Source organism: Salmo salar, chromosome ssa26 (genome assembly GCF_905237065.1).
Source record: "Salmo salar chromosome ssa26, Ssal_v3.1, whole genome shotgun sequence".
In the NCBI taxonomy this organism is placed as follows: Eukaryota; Metazoa; Chordata; class Actinopteri; order Salmoniformes; family Salmonidae; genus Salmo; species Salmo salar.
The window spans coordinates 9,950,763-9,972,595 of record NC_059467.1 but is presented as its reverse complement, the minus strand read 5'-3'; the positions used below and the strand labels follow the sequence as shown (position 1 = coordinate 9,972,595).

At 42.7% G+C, this 21,833-nt stretch overlaps 1 protein-coding gene across 5 annotated transcripts in view; it reads right to left on the bottom strand.

Annotated features, from left to right (window-relative positions):
• The window catches only part of LOC106587104 (activating molecule in BECN1-regulated autophagy protein 1A), a 105,936-nt gene that overhangs the window by 64,416 nt on the left and 19,687 nt on the right, over window positions 1-21,833 (bottom strand). For all 5 annotated transcript variants that reach the window (XM_014175101.2, XM_014175104.2, XM_014175105.2 and 2 more), the window contains 3 exons: window positions 16,446-16,628; window positions 12,438-12,518; window positions 11,666-11,769 (listed from right to left, as the gene is read on the bottom strand). In XM_014175101.2, coding sequence (XP_014030576.2) covers window positions 11,666-11,769; window positions 12,438-12,518; window positions 16,446-16,628 — 368 coding nt within the window. The remainder of the gene's footprint in view (window positions 1-11,665; window positions 11,770-12,437; window positions 12,519-16,445; window positions 16,629-21,833) is intronic.

The window sequence follows — 21,833 nt, the reverse complement described above, 5'->3', positions numbered from 1 at the left end:
GGGAAGCACAGCCACGAGCTGCCCAGTGACACGAGTCTACCAGACGAGCTAAACTACTTCTATGCTTGCTTCGAGGCAAATAACACTGAAACATGCATGACAGCACCAGCTGGTCCGGAAGACTGTGATCACGCTCTCCACAGCCAATGTGAGTAAGACCTTCACACAGGTCAACATTCACAAGGCTGCAGGGTCAGACGGATTACGAGGATGTGTACTGTGAGCATACGCTGACCAACTGGCAAGTATCTTCAATTACATTTTCAACCTCTCCCTGTCCGAGTCTGTAATACCAACATGTTTCAAGCAGACCACCACAGTGCCTGTGCCCAAGAACACTAAGGTAACCTGCCTAAATGACTACCGACCCGTAGCACTCACGTCTGTAGCCATGAAGTGCTTTGAAAGGCTGGTCATGGCTCACAACACCATTATCCCAGAAACCCTAGACCTACTCCAATTTGCATACCGCACCAACAGATCCACAGATGATACAATCTGTATTGCACTCCACACTGCCCTTTCCCACCTGGACAAAAAGAACACCTATGTGAAAATGCTATTCATTGACAACAGCTCAGCATTCTACACCATAGTACCCTCAAAGCTGATCAATAAGCTAAAGGACCCTGGGACTAAACACCTCCCTCTGCAACTGGATCCTGGACTTCCTGACAGGCCGCCCCCAGGTGGTTAGGGTAGGTAACAACACATATGCCAAGCTGATCCTCAACACAGGGGCCACTCAGCGGTACATGCTCAGTCCGCTCCTGTACTCCGTTCACTCATGACTGCACGGCCAAGCACACCAACACCATCATTAAGTTTGCTGATGACACAACAGTGGTAGGCCTGATCACCGACAACGACGAGACAGCCGATAGGGAGGAGGTCAGAGACCTGGCCGTGTGGTACCAGGAAAACAACCTCTCCCTCAACGTGATCAAGACAAATGGAGATGATTGTGGACTACAGGAAAAAAATGGACCGAGCGCACCCCCATTCTCATCGACAGGGTGGCAGCCGAGCAGGTCAAAAGCTTCCAGTTCCTTGGTGTCCACATCACCAACAAATGTGATCAAGACAAAGGATTGTGGAATACAGGAAAAGGAGGACCAAGCACGCCCCCATTCTCATCGACAGGGCTGTAGTGGAGCAGCAAACTAACAATGTCCAAGAACACCAAGACTGTTGTGAAGAGGGCACGACAAAACCTCCCCCTCAGGAGACTGAAAACATTTGGCATGGGTCCTCAGATCCCCAAAGTTTCTCCAGCTGCACCTTCGAGAGCATCCTGACTGGTTGCATCACTGCCTGGTATAGCAACTGCTCGGCCTCCGAATGCAAGGCATTACACAGAGGCTTGAGGTCGGAGGCCCAGTACATCACTTGGGCCAAGCTTCCTGGCAAGCAGTACCGGAGAGCCAAGTCTAGGTCCAAGAGGCTTCTAAACAGCTTCTACCCCCAAGCCTTAAGACCCCTGAACAGCTAATCAAATGGCTACCCAGACTATTTGCATTCCCCCCCCCTTCTAGACTGCCGCTACTCTTGTTATCATCTATGCATAGTCACTTTAATAACTCTAACTACATGTTCATATTACCTCAACTAACCAGTGCCCCCGCACATTGACTCTGTACCGGTACCCCCCTGTATAGTCTCGCTATTGTTATTTTACTGCTGCTCTTTAATTACTTGTTTGATTTATTTCTTATTTTATTCCGTATATTTTTTTTTAAACTGCATTGTTGTTTAGGGGCTTGTAAGTAAGCATTTCAATGTAAGGTCTACACCTGTTGTATTCGGCGCATGCGACTAATACAATTTGATTTGATACTCGAATAGCCTCGACCATTTTCACACCATCATCGGCTAAAGTTAGTGATTACTAGGGAATGAAACTGGAGGGGGGGAGAAGGATTGGAGAGTTGAACTGGATCGAAAGGAAGTGTCTGGGGCTGTGTGGAAAGAAGAGTAGCAAGCAGTACGCACGGAGGTGGTATGGGGACAATGGACAAAAAAGGGAGTGGGAAAACAAGGGATGGAGAGAGCATAAGTGGCATTATTTGATGCATATTAATTATAGGCTGCATTTTATTCCCCCTGGTCTCGCAGTCCATATATAAAACCAGATACATTTTCACAGTTCACTCTTTTATAGGTAGATGAGGGGTCGGGGGGTCACAACTAAATGGAGTCACTGGTTCTAACCCCATGACCATGCAGACTACACCACTGTCACATGGCACCATGGATGAGAGAGAGGACCCTCATTCTCTCACATGGGACCTCAGTTCATAATAGTACCACATGGTGGGTTTGGAGATTGACTACAACTCACGGACTTACACATAAAAAGAGAGTGGAATGATTTACAGTTGAAGTCGGAAGTTTACATACACCTTTGTAAAATGTATTTGGCTCTCAGTATTTCACAATTACTACCATTTAATCCCAGTAAAAATTCCCTGTGTTAGGTCAGTTAGGATCACCACTTTATTTTAAGAACGTGAAATGTCAGAATAATAGTGGAGAGAATGACTTGTTTCAAATTTTATTTATTTCATCACATTCCCAGTGGGTCAGAAGTTTACATGCACTCAATTAGTATTTGGTAGTATTGCCTTTAAATTAGCTCAGTTGGTAAAGCATGGTGTTTGCAATGCCAGGGTTGTGGGTTCGATTCCCACGGGGGGCCAGCACAGAAAAGAAATGTATGAAATTGTATGAAATGTATGCATTCACTACTGTAAGTCACTCTGGATAAGAGCGTCTGCTAAATGAATAAAATGTCAAATGTAAAATTGTTTAACTTGGGTCAAATATTTCAGGTAGCCTTCCACAAGCTTCCCACAATAAGTTGTGCGAATTTTGGCCCATTGCTCCTGACAGAGTTGGTGTAACTGAGTCAGGTTTGTAGGCCTCCTTGCTCGCACACTCTTTTTCAGTTCTGCCCACACATTTTCTATAGGATTGAGGTCAGGGCTTTGTGATGGCCACTCCAATACCTTGACTTTGTTGTCCTTAAGCCATTTTGCCACAACTTTGGAAGTATGCTTGGGGTCATTGTCCATTTGGAAGACCCATTTGCGACCAAGCTTTAACTTCCTGACTGATGTCTTGAGATGTTGCTCCAATATATCCACATCATTTCCCTTCCTCATGACCCCATCTATTTTGTGAAGTGCACCAGTCCCTCCTGCAGCAAAGCACCCCCACAACATGATGCTGCCACCCCCGTGCTTCACGGTTGGGATGGTGTTCTTCGGCTTGCAAGCGTCCCCCTTTTTCCTCCAAACATAATGATGGTCATTATGGCCAAACAGTTATATTTTTGTTTCATCAGACCAGAGGACATTTCTCCAAAAAGTACAATCTTTGTCCCCACGAGCTAAACTACTTCTATGCTTGCTTCGAGGCAAATAACACTGAAACATGCATGAGAGCACCAGCTGGTCCGGGCGACTGTGTGATCACGCTCTCCGCAGCCGATGTGAGTAAGACCTTTACACAGGTCAACCAGTTGGGGCACTTTAAAAAGGAAAGGGAGGCACAAGTCTCAGAGAAAGACCCTTGTTGCTTTTTCCCCACAGCCATTTTTATACCAGTTGTAGTCTGAATGGCTGCTACTGTTGGTATTTGGTTCACATAGGGAGGTCTGAAATAATGTCCCCTTCCTGGCCACTCATATCCCCACATGGGTTGACCTCCCATAAACCAGACAAACTCTACTGCACATCTTGTTCTGTACATGAAAATGACATTTCTCCAACAAGCTTGCTTGCTAAATGCTTATGGCTTTCTTTGTCAGGATACAGCTAGTGGTGTTTGTTTATGGCTGAGCTACAATTGTTCAGTAGGTGCTTCAAGCTACCCAGTGTGAGTGCATTGTTCAAGGCAGAGAAAAAGGGACAATACATGAAAATAAACTAAATCACAGTGAGTCCACTAACACATGAAAAACAATGTAGTGCTGCGGCAGCATGGAAGCATGTCAAGTGGAGCTAGAGTTTGTGTGACAACTGCCCAATAGAGTAATCACCATCTTATCAAAGTAGCATGAAATCACAACATATTTGGTTGCTGTGGTTACATCCACAGTGCATTGGGGCATGACTGATGAAATGAAAAGAGACGATGCAGAGGTAATGGCCAAGATTTGTTGAATATAAAATAATTCAAATAATGTTTAAAGGCTGATAACAGGATTAAAATACTCCAAATAAAACCAGGGAATATTTATGACAGCCCTAATACAAGAGCAATGCTAATCTCATTAGCCACACTATGAAATAATGTAAGGAATGCAACACGATGGGGCATTATAGAAATGGAATCAGACCGACAGTCAGTCTCTGTTCTGACAGTTTAAACAGTTTCAATTTTGCCAGTAGAAATGTCAATCAGTTCTAACTTCAACCACATACCTTTAGTCGGCCATTCCTGACAGAATCCGAAAGCAAGCAAATGTTACAATAGTCAAAACGAGCCAAATGTGGTTTAGATCTGTGTGCGTGTGCAAGATTGAGTCAGTGTGAACATGTGTCTAAGGGAGTAGCTCCACTACAAACTATTAGGTCTATACCCATTTTTCATGCTCTGAAAGTCCATATAGGCTGTAACTGGCCTTTAGATGGAATGTAGCACAGCCTGCAAAGAGATGTGCTTTCGGGCTCATCCAAGTACCCATTTTGAAGGTACCATAAAACAGCAGAACGACGAATGAATTATGCAGAGGCCATAACTGGACAGGGAAGAACTTTTCGGCAGAAGAGGTGTAGCTTTTAGAGTCCAGTGTCCAACTACTGCTTGAGCGTTCTTAAATTTTGTGAGACTCCGCCAAGTAAAGGTTTGACTGAGCCAGCATTACCTGTGTTTTGCAAATCAACAAACCATTCATCTACAAAAAAAAAGGATTATCTGCCACTCACCACACCGCCAGTGTGCTTTACTCAAAAGTGGAAGTGAGCCTAAAGCATGGCAGAGTGATTACCAATGCCTTCCTGAAACCCATTTTTAATATCGAAGAGCAGAGAGGAGATGGAGTCTCTGTAGAGTGAATTTTTCAAAAGGAATAGTGTATGGTTATTTTATCTCTGAACAATAACTTAATATAATACTGTAGACACCACTCTATTCTAACCACTGGGCCTCTGATGACACTTAGCACTTACTTACTTCATAAAAAAAATACTTCATGGATTAAGTAGGTACTTTTTTTTAATCATTTGGTGACGAGAAAGCTGCTGTCAGCTGTCCGACACAGCTCTCAGGAAAGTGTTACAAAATCCAAATGCATATCCTTTGGGAATTTCCAGGCAAGATTTTAAAGAGCCCATAACAGTATGAGGGAGCACTGGTGTGTTCCTGCCATATACTCTGACTCAGCTCATCCTGAATTATCCCCATAAATTGTCCCTCCTTCATAAGACCTAGAAGGGTTGAGAAACCTCTTCAAGTAAATGGCCACCATCACTGGCTCCACAGCCACAGTTCAACACTACCCCTAGACAACATGCACAATACACCATAGCAGGGGTATTCAACCCGGGGGTCCACAGACCCATAGGTACTGCAGGGGGTCCAATAAAAATACACAACTAAAAAGCATGTATTTTTATTTCAATGTTATGAATATTGCTAGTAACAACAAAATAAACATTTTGAATTACCTCCAGTAGAAAAGGGAATATAATTTCTAAATGATGTCAACTTTATTTCTCAACTCCTAATATTGAGCAAATTACACAAACTGGAGTATCTGACATTTAGTACCAGTCGCGGCAAGTGCCACTGGTAAGCTTTCTTGACTGCTGCTATTTGTGAAAATGTGTTTGGAGTTACGTTTCTATCTAATAGGCTATGTTAGAGTTCACACTTCCTACTCCATTTATAATATGGGGAGGTCAAAATAAAAAAAACTATGTACCAAATCTATTAATTAAAAAATATTGATTGCTGGCCTTCGAATGACGCAGTGGTCTAAGGCACCGCATCACAGTGCTAGAGGAGTTACTACAGAACCGGGTTCATTCCCAGGCTGTGCTACAACCGGTCGTGGCACAGCCCGGGACGGCGCACAATTGGCCCAGCGTCGTCCGAGTTAGGGGAGGGTTTGGCCAGGGTGGTCTTTACTTGGCTCATCGCACCCTAGCGACTCCTTGTGGCGGGCCGGCTGCCTGCAGGCTGAACCCGGTCGCGAGTTGAACGGTGTTTCCACCGGCACATTGGTGCTGCTGGCTTCCGGGTTAAGCTGGCGGGTGTTAAGGAGCGCGGTTAGGCGGGTCATGTTTCGGAGGACGCATGACTCCACCTTCGCCTCTCCCGAGCCCGTTGGGGATTTTCAGCAATGAGACAAGATTGAAATTGGGGAGAAAAAAAAAAGTGGGGCAAAATACAAACAACATTTTTTACTAATAATGTTGATTACTTCTCCTTGCTATTTACCTGCTAAGAAAAGACGAGAACATTTGTTTTGTGCTAATATATGATGGGGGTCCCTTGGTCGCCAGGCTTGCCTAGGCAGGTGTCCCTGGGCAAGAAAAGGTTGAAGACCCCTGCTCTAAAGTCTTGGTTTATTGCATCCTGATGAAAGATTGAGAATAAAATGATACAGTCTATTAATATCCTAGATATTTTAGGGTTATTTTAGGAGGGTACAACATCTTCTGCAGGCCCTGTGCACATAGAATTCAGCTGGGTACACTTCCTGGGATATGACACGCTGCACAACAGAAAATCTGTTGCCCGTCTGGCAATGGAGAAATGAGTCCAAAAGCAGGACATTTCCTAAATCCCCAATGTATTGAGCTTAATGCTGACAGCTGGAAACTTCCACTTTTCTATGGTGAGTGCACATAAGCATTCAGTGGTGACAACCGGGTAGCAGACAGCAGGCCGTCAGTATCCAGTCAGAATTTAGGCTAGTAACAGCCCGATCTGCAGTCTGATCACAGAAAAGAAAATTCAGATATTCTAACATTCTTATCATACTGTTACATAACCCTCCCTGACCGAAGTTGGAACATCATTATCAGACAACCACTGCACAACTTCAGCAAAACCCAAGAGCATTGACAAGAGAATAATACAAATTGTAATGGGAAACAAGACAACAGAGAGGAAGCCGAATGCATTTCACACTTTCTATATCCGCTGAAAGTTACCCAAACAGGAAACGTAAAAGAGAGGAGGAAAATAGCAGGAGTGGGGATGCAATCAGCCATACTGGAGATCGCTGCTCAACACCATGACAATCCACTCCACTCTTATAAGAGGGGGTTCAACAGTTACACCTATTAAAATGACAGGCATGATTCTGGCAGGCTCTCCCACACTAAAACCACTACACTGCTCTGTCTGAGTGTCCATCAACCACAGCATCAAACGCCTCCAAGAGAGCTCCCATAATGGGAAAAAAAAAGGTAGTCACCCTTCCATCTATAAAGAGAGACTACTGCATTACTGAGTCAGGACCCGTTAAGATATTCTAATGCAGCCACTCAAGCACTCAGTAACCCCAGCCGGGACGCTTTGATTCAAACCGTTCACAGTAACAAATCGTATCTTTGTTATTTTCAAGAGCAAATACATGTGAAAAATGCAAATGACAAAAACTAAATTTTATATGAACATTTAAACAGTATGGTTTACTCTTCGCTAATGCATTTCAACAGGAAACTTCTAATCGGAGGCTCAGTTTTCCCATTGGGCTTTGGGGGATAGCCTACGCACGCATATTTTTGGAGGGCTAACAAAGTGCAGGCAATGCATATTCAACAGCTTTCCCAATACAAAGTACATGGTGATGACGGTCAGACTTATCTTGGTTTGACAGAGCCTGAGCTAACTGGGTGATGGTGTACTTTGAAAAGAGATGGGCAACTTAGGATGGTGATGGGGGGGCACAAAAAAAAAAACTGAACTCCTGATGAGGGGCCACAATTGCACAGCTAAAGAAAATAACTTGAGCAGAGAAACAATTGAAGCAGTGATCAGGAAGAGGTGTTGGAAATGAGGAGGCGGTACACTGTAGACATCAGTTTGGGACTTGCTCGTGTACATAAGCTATACCTCAAAATATGCCTTCTGTTACACATATTTACTTTTGTCAGGAAGGTATCAAAGAAAAACATGAAGTACTCTTTAACATGTATAATGCGGTTCTCAACCCTCCCACCTGTTATCAGCATGGGAGCTGCTACTGCAAATTCCAAGGTACATGAGAATAAATTATATGACTTATTCAAAGGGTGAACATTAAAAGGAGGGAATTGTTTTCTTCTACACATCAGCAAGAAGTAGCTCCTTACAGAAGAGAAGATCAAGAGATTTACTTTGGAGGAGAGGTGGATTTAGGATGGAGGGACTGAAGAGAAAGAGAGTGTAGGGATAAGCTGGAAAGACAACAGCGGAGGGTTGGAGGAGAGGGAAGAGGGGTGAAGCAGAAACAGGGTGGGGGTGAAGGGAATGCAAACCGAGTGAGAGAAAGGGACTGATCAGAGATCGAAGGGGAATGAGGTTATAGGGGACTGAAGCAGGGCAAAGTGACAAGAGAGTGACAAGCCCCTCTTTTCACAGTATGTCAGAGAGCTGGAGCGTCACATAATAAAATACACCTGGCATATCCTCTCTCCACTTGGCTGCACATGTGATTTCCCTGAAGTTCATATTTTTATGTTTGGCGGCAGTCCCAAGACAAAGCCCAAGTGGGGGAAGAGGAACATTGGCCCCTTGCTGTACAACTTCTGGGAAAGAGCCAACATGACCGACGGACTGTCTTAGAGCTAGCTGCCTTATTGAATTAAGACTTCCTGTCTCACTGATACAACATGCCTCCAGGTACTCTCACTGCCACATCTGAACACGCACTTAGAGCCTGATACTAAATATTGAATTATAACAGTATGGATTAAAGCACAAACCATTCTATATTGCATCATACACATGCCAATGGTTTGACCTCTGAGTAATGTGCACTACATTTAACCAATGATGAGAATACAAGCTCTGGGCTAAATCCACTGCCCTATTGCTGACGACACTGTGCCTTTAATTTCATAAAATATAAGAGCAGCCAATAAATAGCCATCACTAGCCAGCTACCACCCGGTTACTCAACCCTGCACTTTAGAAGCTGCTTTATAAATAATCACTCATCACTTTGATAATGTTAACATACTGCTTTACTCATCTCATATGTATATGCTGTATTCTATTCTACTGTATTTTAGTCAATGCCACTCCGACATTGCTCGTCCTAATATTTATACATTTCTTAATTTTCATTCTTTTAGATGTGTGTGTATAGTTGTGAATCTTTAGATACTACTGCACTGTTGGAGCTCGGAACACAAGCATATCGCTTCACCCGCAATAACATCTGCTAAATATTTGTATGTGACATTAACATTTGATTTAGATTATGGTCACAGGCCACTGAAAACTCAGCCATAAAACATTTAACAAGATCTCACATTATCAAAGTTTCACAGGACTATAAGCCGTGGCCTGCGAGCAATAAACTGAAGAAAATAATACATTTATCGAAAAGGGAAGAACTTCGAAATAATAGAGAAAGACGTCCAAGAAAAAAAGATTTGAGGCATGAAATAGCAGTGTACAGATGTGAAGTATTGTGTGTTATGCATTAAAAGCTGTACGGCTGAGGGTTTTTACGCAAGGGTGTCATCAGTTCCAGCAATATCGATGTTGCATGCATATCTGTGATGCCCCAACCAACATGTCAATGCACAGAGGGGTGAAAAGCTGACACATTTGCCACCAGCCCAGTCAAAGGAGAAAACGCCAGAGGGGACAAGAGAGATAGAGCAGAACTAAAAGCAACTTCTCTATAGTATGCGTCGCAATACAATACTTGCTACTTGGTTTCTGGCATCGAAAATATGGTGCTAATAAGATTTTTGAAAGGAAGTTGGACATAGACAGGAGATGGTAGAGACTAATGATGTATGATTTACTGGTACGATGAAAATAGTGGGAAAATGAGCCAAAATATTCTGAACAACCATTGTCTGTGTTTCTATCTGATCATTTCCATTTTGTGTGCTGACTGAACCTGTAACCCTCTCTGTCCACACCATTACAGTCCTTCTCCACGGTTCTTCTCCACTTGGATTGGTAATGGCAGTGGATTCACTCAGGGTTACAAGACTGAGCAGGTAATATCACCATGTCTGTTCCCGTCTCTCCTGACCTTTGGGGTGACAATGAGACGTCATCACAGGTCACCTTCTCCATTTACAAATTCTCTTTCTGCTCAGACACCGATTGGCCACCAAGATGGGAAGGGACATAGTTGAGCGGCTAAACCGGGTCTAGCCTGTCTCTTAAACTCTGAATGACATGTCCACTGTACCTCATGTCTTTATGCAAGTTTAAATTAAAATGCACTTTTTGTATCACAAACATTTAACAGTGAACCCCTAAAAGACAAAACCCTGTCATGGAAAAAAAAGATAACTGGCAGTTATATAAATGTGAACCAGCATTATTTATTTTTGGAATGATTAAAGATTTGCATTTCTATCTCTTACATAAAAAGGCACATATACAAGTATATGGTTACTACTGTCCTCTGCTGGTGAAAATTATAAATATTAATATATAAAAATGCCAGTACTCAATTTTCACACATCCAAAAACAAAAAGAAGACTAGGCCATCTATGAACGAGCTGTGCTGAATGGCTGTGAAAGGTAATTTAAAGTCAAACAGCCCATACGCCACGGTGGCATTTCAAGAGCAACATTACAAACCATCATCAACACAGGTGTCACAGTAATCAGCGTAGGAAGCAAATGGAGGGCTGGGCGGAGAACATCTCTCCTGACTCAAGAGGCATGAAACCTGGTGTAATTTCTCTGTTTATTAACTAGACGACACACACACACACACACAAACGGAGGAACTTTTCATGCAAGGAAACACTAATTGTAAAACATTTGATATTCGTAGGTTTCAGCAGTGGGCAAGACACACACAATGACAGTGATACAGTACAATGAGAAACAACACCGTAAACAACACTGAAGCCACAGCAGCACTCTAATTTCTCGCGGTGACTATCGGTCCTTGTCGGACAATGGAAGCAAAGGGTGAGTGGGACTATTTGGCTTGGTTTGACATGAGCTGTGAATGAGGAGTCAGAAACAATTAAGAATGCAAAAGCATGCTTGAGACAGGAATAGAGAGATTCTCACATCTTTTACACATGAATCATGTCAGGGGGGAAAAAATAGTTTGGTAAGTTTGCTCTTTGGGGCTGGTGTGGGCGTTCCAGCATGTTTGCAAGAGTGTGGGCGGCAGGGGAAAGAGGTTCTGAAGCACTCTCGTTGACGAATTCATTACCTGCAACGTCCACATCAATACCACTGGAGCATGTGGATTGTGCTCCAAAAGCGTGGGTGGAGAGCACAGGGCAGTCATTACGCAGAGGCCCTCTTCGCAAACACTTACCTGTGCTGCTGCACTAATACTCATGAGTGGCTGAACTGCTCATCCATCTGAAAATGGTACATTGTGTGGGCAACCAGGTCCTAAAGCACCCACGTGATCTGAAATATTATAGGAATTGCCAGCTCTGCTTGCAGCCAAGATACCAAAACAGAAAACGAGACAAAAACACGAGGGATAACTCTGCCTACCTGCTAGGACCCTGTTGACGGAGGAATGGGTGGCCAGGCCAGGCTGGCCCCTCTCATGGTGGAAGATCCCAGCATATGGCAGATACTCAGGCAGTAGGAACCTCCTTGAACAAACAGAGAAGCATCAAGTTACATAGAATCACACAACTGAGAGTTTACTTACCCCATAACTAAGATGACATGAGAAAATTGGAGACCATCCATGTGGCGTAATAGGGGACTAAAAAGCATAGGCAAGTCTTTATAATAGCCTTACCGGACTCTACATTGTTGCACAAACTGATGATTGTGCTGTATGATTATGCTAATGCTCACCACTGGTTTTGGGTAGACGGATTCTAAATCAAACTTACGAAAACGTTTGAGAATATGTCAAACATTTCCTGTATCCAAATCTCGGGACACAGAGTCCCATTATGTCATTGGCAGCTCATATTATTGGCCAAAAAAACAAACATAATTGGAATATGAAGAGCCAATAAGTGTAATGCACTCAAGAGTCCAGGACGACAACTGAAGAGTTTGGATAGGTTGACTATTTTTTGTTTTCCCGTATCCTTCTTTTTTAGTTAAGCATTGACAGTATTTATTGTATGCTGTGTGATGCTGTATTTTTATTGTAGGGATGGCTGTTTTTGTTTGTTTTCTCTGCATTGTGTGTATTCCATCAGTGAAACCAGTGGAATCGCTTTAATGTGTTATCCCTTGGGTTGTACTCCGTGCATCTTTTTCCTAATAAAATCAATCAATTAATCATATCAGGGCCACCCACCGGGGAACAAATCTGCCAAGCGAGGGGGCAGACATACGAGCGTTGCGTGGAGCTCTGTGTCTGGCGCGATCACCATTATCCCTGTGAAGAAAGAGAGGGGGAGATAACAGACAAACATATACAAGGAGTACCTCAAATTAAAAGCCTCAGCTTAACTGAGTAGCTGGGCTCACTATATAGTGCAGGCTCACTTAAAAGTTTGATGTTGGCCTAACTTATTAGTAGCTTGAGACCCAGACCAAAAGGAAGAAAGTTGCAGTACTGCTTGTGATTATCCAGCAGCCTCAAAAACCAAGCAGCCAAACAGAAACTCCAGAGAAGAGTGGCAAAAGTTTGAAATGCTGCAATGCATAAAGATGGTCATTTACGGCTCCAATGGTTCTCCATTTACAGGTTTGAAAAACTGCTCGTAAAGTAGGCCCCTTTTTACAACACCGTACACTCTAGTCCGGACACATTCAAAAGGAGGAAAAACAAAGACAACATATTTCCAGCCTGAGGAGACACTGTATAGAATCAGGACGGCATGTAAGCCTAGCGGTTAAGAGCTTTGGGCCAGTAACCGAAAGGTAGCTCGTTCGGATCCCTGTTCAGACTAGGTGAAAAATCTGTCGATGTGCCCTTGAGCAAGGCACTTAACCCTAATTGCTCCTGTTAGTCGCTCTGGATAAGAGCATCTGCTAAAAATGACTAAAATGTAAATATCAGAACTTGAGAAGGAAGACTGTGCCATAACAGGAACATTGGTTCCTGTAATTTATTCACTGACCCCAGGAGGAACTAAATATGCATCATATTTCCATCAGAGCGTACCAGCTGAGAGGACACGGCCTCTGTGATCCACCGGACATTTCATATTCAGAATTTGCTTTACACTTCCTGAAAACTGTGACAATGTGAAGGATGTGAGAGAGAGGAAATCCGACGAACGTGGAGCCTCTGAAAGTATTCAAAATCAGAAAGCAGGCGGAAATAGAGATGCTTTCATAAATATACATTTCAATAACTGATATGAAATATGCCAACACTCTTATACCCTCCGCAATTAATTTCTAAGTCGGGCAGTCATGTTGGCGGAATAATTCAGAAACCAAATCGGTGAGGTCATATTCTGGCTTTGAAGATGCCCCATCTCACATCAGTCATCCAGAACTGCATTTTAATTCCGGAAAAATGTTGTTTGCTTCGACAGCAATGATACTCTGTGGCCGACTGGCCGTATAACTTCATTCCATGTATGAAGCTCAAGTCGAAAGTAAAACTATTTTGCTAGCCATGTTATAAAATGTCCAGCAAATAAGGAACATTTTACATTTCATTTACATTTTAGTCATTTAGCAGACGCTCTTATCCAGAGCGACTTACAGTAGTGAATGCATACATTTCACACATTTGTTTTTTTGTACTGGAACAAGTTAATCAGTCTAGGAAGACTTCAAACTTGCAAACAGACTAAAAAACAAAAAAATGGGGACAAGACACCCCCGTAAGTAAGTTGAAGAAATGTCCAGCCTCATTCTTCGCAAGTGTAGAAAACTAACTCATTTAGATTAAGCCACAATTCATTCGGGAAAGGAGATGAGAAGGAGAGCTAATAAGTGGTCAAGTGACAGCTGCTTTCTGTGGAAACTGGCAACAGCGTCATCGGCGGTGTCATTATTAAACTGCTGTTCTCTTCTCTCTCTCTGATCAGCATGTTATAAAACAAGGTGAGAGTTTGGAGGAGAATTAGGCTACAGCTCTAAAATGATTTCTTCAGTAGACCCTTTTAAAATACCAACTACTGTCACTCTGTGCAGTTCTCAAGGGGAGCATCATCCTGATTCATCTATAGTCGGAGTCTGCTGCTGTATATGACTTCACAGGACTGTAATCTAGGTTTACTTTCACTGTTTGCTGGTTCCATTACAATGAGTGAATTCTTACATCATTCCAAAAGCGCCATAGGGTTTTGCTGGCTATAAGGGCATGTCTTTTCACTGTGCAACTGGCACATCATGACCAGTTTAAAGAAAAAGTGAAAATCTGTTCTCAGTTATTCTGCACGTTAAAATATATGATTTTGTGAAAATCAAACAAAAACACCTATCAAGTGTGTATGGTGTTAATAATTATTTTTTTGTAATTATTTCATCACCCGTAGCATCCTGCTCCAGAAAAACACAGCTCAGACCGGGCTGCAGACTAACGTCTGACCCTGGTGCTATTGGTCCCACTAAGTTATTCAGTTGGTGGCACCAGGCCAACGATTTGGTCGCACCAACATTTTGTGTAACGCAATAGAAAAAAATCATAATCTCACAAAGTAATTCGCAGTGCTTTAATGAGGAAAATAGACTGTTGAGATGGTGTGATTAAAGAACTATGTTTTTCCAAACATGTCCAAGCAGGAATGCATGATTCAAGTAATTATTATGTGCAAACCAGTTTGTCATTAAAATTTGGGCTGACAATTAGGCAATTGTTGCTATATTTTACTTTCACAATAGGGCTCCAGACTTCTCCAAATGTTTTGATCAATAGAGATCAATTTGCCTACATGATTTTGTGTACCTGCTAATAGGCTAATTCATTTGGGGCTAATTCACCACCTGAGGAAGTGGAAATCAAAACACATTAGCTAGATCGCTAACTGTGAATATTGCTCATAGTTAGCAGTGCAATTGATCAATATAACTGTAAATTGAATGTCCTAAAAACTTTACAGTGGTACTAGGACAGACTGCAAAATGGCCAACGTGCACAAGGCTCCGCATCACAAAAACATACAGTACCACAAAATTTGTTTAAATTCTTTTTTTTTTTTTTTTTACGGTGCCAATCACTCATTATTGAAAGTTGAGAAACGTCATACCCCCAGAAATCTGAGCCCTCCCTCTCTTCAACTAACAACAGCGTTGTGTCTGTGATGCATAGAGCCATCCCCCATACTGTTAATTGCACTCACTACGGCTGCAAAGTTCTGATCCACGCCAATCATTTAAAACAATTAGTAAGCAGAAGCGTAAATCTGGAATTGGGGATAAGGGCAAGTCGTCTTGTTATAATTCCCTAAATCCCACCAGGTTCAATAATGAACGAGAGGGTGGCAGCACATGTCTAATCTTGTCGGAAGAAAACAGACACTGTCTCGCACTGATGTGGAGCTGACGCCACACCAAGCAATGACCCAGTTATAACTAGCAACATGGTGATTGGACCGTTTACATGCTCCAGGAAAATGTCCTTGCTGGTTTGACGTAACTCTGAATCCAACCCAAAGGACAATAAATGGCATTCTAAAAAAATAGTTGATAGAGCGACGAATAACTTAGTTGTTCATTCTGACAAACAGTTGTTATCATTATAAATAATATGTCGTCAATTGCTGGAGAGGAAATAGCGCCAGGGGAATTCCTTTGACCTCATTCGGCCAAAGATGCTACAGTACAAAGTCTGCAGAGGCCTGAGAAGACTGATGACCTCAAATACATCCTGGGAGCATTGAGTGTTCCAAACTACTGACCCTGGAGTATCAAGGCCCTGCAAGCAACACCATCCCCCTGCACCTTTATCATAGCCAGGCCAGAGGCAATTAACATATACATATTGAAGGAGAAAGAAAAAAACCTAATCAATTTGAAAAATACATCACAAATTCAACCTATGAGAGCCACACATTAGGCATTCGATACGCAAGTTATTTTGGTAGGAGTGTTTTTCAGCTGCTTGCTTTGTTAGTCATTATGCACTCCAGATCATACCGAGGGTGTGTGGAGGCATAATGCAGGAAAATCATTTCCCCTCACCCATTGGCAATGGTGGCACTAACTTCACAGCCAAATCCACTGACAGAGAAATCACAGCATTCTGCTATGTTATGGTTTCATGCAAATTATTCCATGAATAAATCCCAACGCTCTCAACAATTGTAGGATGTTTTATCATAATGTGTCCTGTAAATGTCTTCATAAACAATAGTCAAGGGATACAAAAGGCATTGGATGTTGTAGGTAGAAGACGACTCACTCAAACTCCTCAAAGTCCACCTCGTTGTTCTCAACGGAGGGGGAGGAGTTGCTTCCTGGGCTATCTGAGGTGGATGAGAGAGGCCGCAGTCGGCTCTGGTAGCGCAGTGATCGTTGGCGAATGCTGTCCCGCCGAGATAAGTACTGAATCATCCGCTGGGCATAATATGCAGCAGGGGACAACCTGTGAACACAGCAAGGACACACAACTAAAATCAATGGTGATCAGATAACCCAGGAGCAAGAGACCACAACGGAAATAAGTCTGACTCGTGCTATCCCATTCACGTTCTTTTTGTATGTATAGTGTAGATATGTCTTTTTTTGAACTGACAAATAAAAACAAGCAAAGCAGGCAGAAAGCAGTGCTAATACCAGAAAAACCTTAACAAATCCAAGACCATGTATTGTCAGAGCCCACATACTGTAAAAATGGAGCAGGCTTCTTCTTCAAAAAAGTAAACTTCCCCATCTTCCATGCTTCAACTCTGATGGCCATAGTTACAGTGTGGTTCAATAAACCGCCTCCAACGTTATTTTAGGCCTCACAACCAACAGTGGTGTAAAGTACTTAAGTAAAAATACTTGAAAGTACTACTTACGTAGTATCTGTACTTTACTATTTATATTTTTGACTACTTTTACTTCACTACATTCCAAATCTTCTTTAGGTACTTTATACTCCATATATTTTCCCTGACATCCAAAAGGACAGGAAAATTGTCTAATTTACACACTTATCAAGATAACCTCCCTTGTCATCCCTACTGCCTCTGATCTGGCGGACTCAATAAGCACATGCTTCGTCTGTAAATTATATGTTAGTGTTAGACCGTGCCCTTAGCTATCCGTAAATTAAAAAAAAGAAAATGAGGCTGTCTGGTTCGCTTATTAAGATTTTTTTTATCATTTACAATTTTACTTTTGATGCTTAAGTATATTTTATTAATTACATGTACTTTGATAATTAAGTATATTTAAAAGCAAATACTTGGACTTTTACTCAAGTAGTATTTTACTGGGTGACTTTCACTCAAGTCATTTTATATTAAGGCATCTTAACTTTTACTCAAGTATGACAATTAGGTACATTTTCCCACCACTGGTAACCATGCCAGCCCAGGACCTCCACATCCGGCTATTTCACCTGCGGGATCGGTTTGCGCAACTGAAGAATTTCTGCACAAACTCTAAGAAACAATCTCAGGGAAGCGTGCTCGTCGTCCTCACCAGGGTCTTGACCTGACTCCAGTTCGGCGTCATGACCGACTTCAGTGGGCAAATGTTCACCTTCGACGGCCAGTGGCACACTGGTGTGCGCTCTTCACGGGTGAATCCTGGTTTCAACTGAGCCAGGCAGATGGCAGACAGAGTGTGTTGTGTGGGCGATCGGTTTGCTGATGTCAACGCTGTGAACAGAGTGCCCCATGGTGGCGGTGGAGTTATGGTATGGCCAAGCACAATCTACAGACAAACATAATTGCATTTTAAATCGATGGCAATTTCAATGCACAAAGATACCGTGACGAGATCCTGAGGCCCATCCTGAAGCCTACTGGCTTAAATGGTGCCTCTAGAGACAAAACCTCTCATCGTCACTCAATGCCTAGGCTTACCTCCACTGTACTCACATCCTACCACATCCTTGTCTGTACATTATGCCTTGAATGTATTCTTCCGCGCCCAGATACCTGCTCCTTTTACTCTCTGTTCAGAACGCACTAGACGACTAGTTCTTTTAGCCTTTAGCCGTACTCTTATCCTACTCCTCCTCTGGTGATGTAGAGGTTAACCCCTGCAGCCCCCAGCATCACTCCCACTCCCCAGGCGCTCTCATTTGTTGATTTCTGTAACTATAAAAGCCTTGGTTTCATGCATGTTAACATTAGAAGCCTACTCCCTAAGTTTTAGTCACTGCTTTAGCACACTACGCCAACCCAGATGTCCTAGCCGTGTCTGAATCCTGGCTTAGGGAGGCCACCAAAAATCCAGAATTGTCCATCCCTAACTAAAACATTTTCCGACAAGATAGAACTGCCAAAAGGGGCGGAGTTACAATCTACTGTAGAGATAGCCTGCAGAGTTCTGTCATACTATCCAGGTCTGTGCCAAAACAATTCGAGCTTCTACTTTAAAAATCCACCTTTCCAGAAATAAGTCTCTCACCGTTGCCGTTTGTTATAGACCCCGCCTCCCAGCTGTGCCCTGGACAGAGGGCCTGTTGTCCAGACCTCTGGCAGACTCTATGGGGATGCCACAGGGTTCAATTCTCGGGCCGACTCTTTTCTCTGTGTGTGTGTGTGTGTGTATATATGTGTGAAGTCGCTCTTGCTGCTGGTGAGTCTCTGATCCACCTCTACGCAGACGACACCATTCTGTATACATCTGGCCCTTCTTTGGACACTGTGCTAACAAACCTCCAAACGAGCTTCAACGCCATACAACACTTCTTCCATGGCCTCCAACTGCTTTTAAATGCTAGTAAAACTAAGTGCATGCTCTTCAACTGTTTGCTGCCCGCACCCTCCCGCTCGACTAGCATCACTACTCTGGACGGTTCTGACCTAGAATATGTGGACAACTGCAAATACCTAGGTGTCTGGTTAGACTGTAAACTCTCCTTCCAGACTCACATTAAGCATCTCCAATCTAAAATTAAATCTAGAATCGGCTTCCTATTTCACAGCAAAGCCTCCTTCACTCACGCTGCCAAACATACCCTCGTTAAAACTGACTACCCTACCGATCCTTGACTTCGGCGATGGCATTTACAAAATAGCCTCCAACACTCTACTCAACAAATTGGATGCAGTCTATCACAGTGCCATCCGTTTTGTCACCAAAGCCCCATATACTACCCACCACTGCAACCTTTATGCTCGCGTTGGCTGGCCCTCGCTACATATTCGTCGCCAAACCCACTGGCTCCAGGTCATCTACAAGACCCTGCGAGCTAAAGCCCCGCCTTATCTCAGCTCACTGGTCACCATAGCAACACCCACCCGTAGCACACGGTCCAGCAGGTATATTGCGCTGGTCATCCCCAAAGCCAACAACTCCTTTGGCCGCCTTTCCTTCCAGTTCTCTGCCAATGACTGGAAGAAATTGCAAAAATCACTGAAGCCTTATATCTCCCTCTCTAACTTTAAGCATCAGCTGTCAGAGCAGCTTACTGATCACTGTACCTGTACACAGCCAATCTGTAAATAGCACACCCGACTACCTCGTCCCCATATTATTACTTACCCTCTTGCTCTTTTGCACCCCAGTAGCTCTACGTGCACATCCTCATCTGCACATCTATCACTCCAGTATTAATGCAAAATTGTAATTATTTTCACCTCTAGGGCTATTTTATTGCCTACCTCCCTACATTTGCACACACTACATACATTTTTCTATTATTTTGTGTTATTGACTGTACGTTTGTTTATATGTAACTGTGTTGTTTTTGTCGCACTGCTTTGCTTTATCTTGGCCAGGTCTCAGTTGTAAATGAGAACTTGTTCTCAACTGGCCGACATCACCTCATATTTCAACATGATAATGCACGATCCCACGTCACAAGGAGCTTTACATAGTTCCTGGAAGCTGAAAATATCCCAGTTCTTCCATGGCATGTGAGGGATGCTCTGGATTGACGTGTACAACAGCGTGTTCCATTTCCCAACAATATCCAGCAACTTCGCACAGCCATTGAAGAGGAGTGGGACAACCTAATCAACTTTTTTTTCCAACAACCTAATCAACTTTATGCGAAGGAGGTCGCGCTGCATGAGGCAAATGGTGGTTACACCAGATACTGAATGGTTCTGATCAATGCCCGCTTTTTTTCCTTTTAAAAAGGTATCCATGACCAACAGATGCATATATATCCCAGTCATGTGTAATGCATAGATTAGGACCTAATGAATTTACTTCAATTGACTGATTACAAAAACATTTTTGCAAAGTGTAAATGCTAACCTATCAACTGTCTTCGTCGGGCTTCGCTAAGCTGAGAACATTGTGTAGAAATTGTTTTGGAATCTGAAAAGCTTGTATGGTATATCTACAGCCTAGTCGGAGTACCCAAATCAAGGAAAATGTATGATGTTAAATAAATAATAGCCTAAACTGGAAAGTTATGAGCTAGGGCCAGACTACAGTATTTAGATTTAATCCAAAATGTTGGTTTGAGTAAACAAAGCTCAAGAGTCAGAAGAGGTGAATGAAGAGATATCGCTAAATCAGTAAAGTAAATATGTTCGTTTTTGCTGCTGACAGCAGACGAGGTGGTCTGGGACAGTCAATGTTGACACTCCACAAATCTAAATAGATGACTTAACTCGCAGAAGATTAGGGTTTAGGGTTTTTCAAAACCAACACCCATCCATGCAATTATCACTAGTCAAGTTGTGTGCACACCTCAGTCTAGCTTTCCCAGTGATTGTACTGTATTACCAGGGCTCAAGGAGCATGCAATACTTTGGTATTAAGTACATTTTTCTTCAAGTTATAGTGTAGCCTGCTATGCAATCTCTGTATAGCTGTTCATGTCACAAATGAGTTTATAGGTTGAAAAACCTGAGGAACATTAATCAAAGTTATTGCACGACGCCCAGGGGGTCAGCAAATGGATTACAATGCAAAATTCTGGATTGGAAATGAAAACGAGTACAGGGAAATAAATCAACACCTGGCAAGTATTAAAAGTGCTACTAAATTGACTCTACAAATTCGTTTTTCAGATCTGGCATCAATTCCACTGAAGCTTTATGAATTTGATGTGACAGGGGACAAACATGTTCAAAATGGTCAAAATAAAGGAGGCAGGCTCCATATTTTGATATCTTAGAAACTAAAATCATAAATCTCTACTCTGGAGTTCAGAATGCAATGGGAAGAGAAGGTAACAGGGTACACAGTGTTATTTTTTTAATCGAGTTCCCAATACTCCAGGAGGTGAGAAGGAACAGCAGTGGCCATGAATATCTGGGTCTGCCCACGAGGAAACACTATCAAAGACACTGTCAAGCTCTGAAACAGGTTAACAGCAGAGAATCTGAGTTTGGACACTACCTACTCTTAATGTAGTTCTGTCCTGGATGCAAGCCATACTGGCAAATTACAAATGACAAGGCACCTACAAAGCCCCAGTAGCTTTCTCACAATGTTCAATGGAAATTATTTTTGTAATTCCCTCGAAAAAAAAATGTCTAGGAACTGGCCATAAAAAGGACCCATTTTCACCTCAGATACTTCAGTGGTCTCAATGCATTGTATTAAATGGTTGACAGCATGTAAGAAAATGTTCATGGGCAGAACACATTGGAAATGTTTTCATGTGGGAACTATTTGTAACTGTTACTCTTGCAGATAGGCCTAGCCTACTTCTTACTCTTGAATG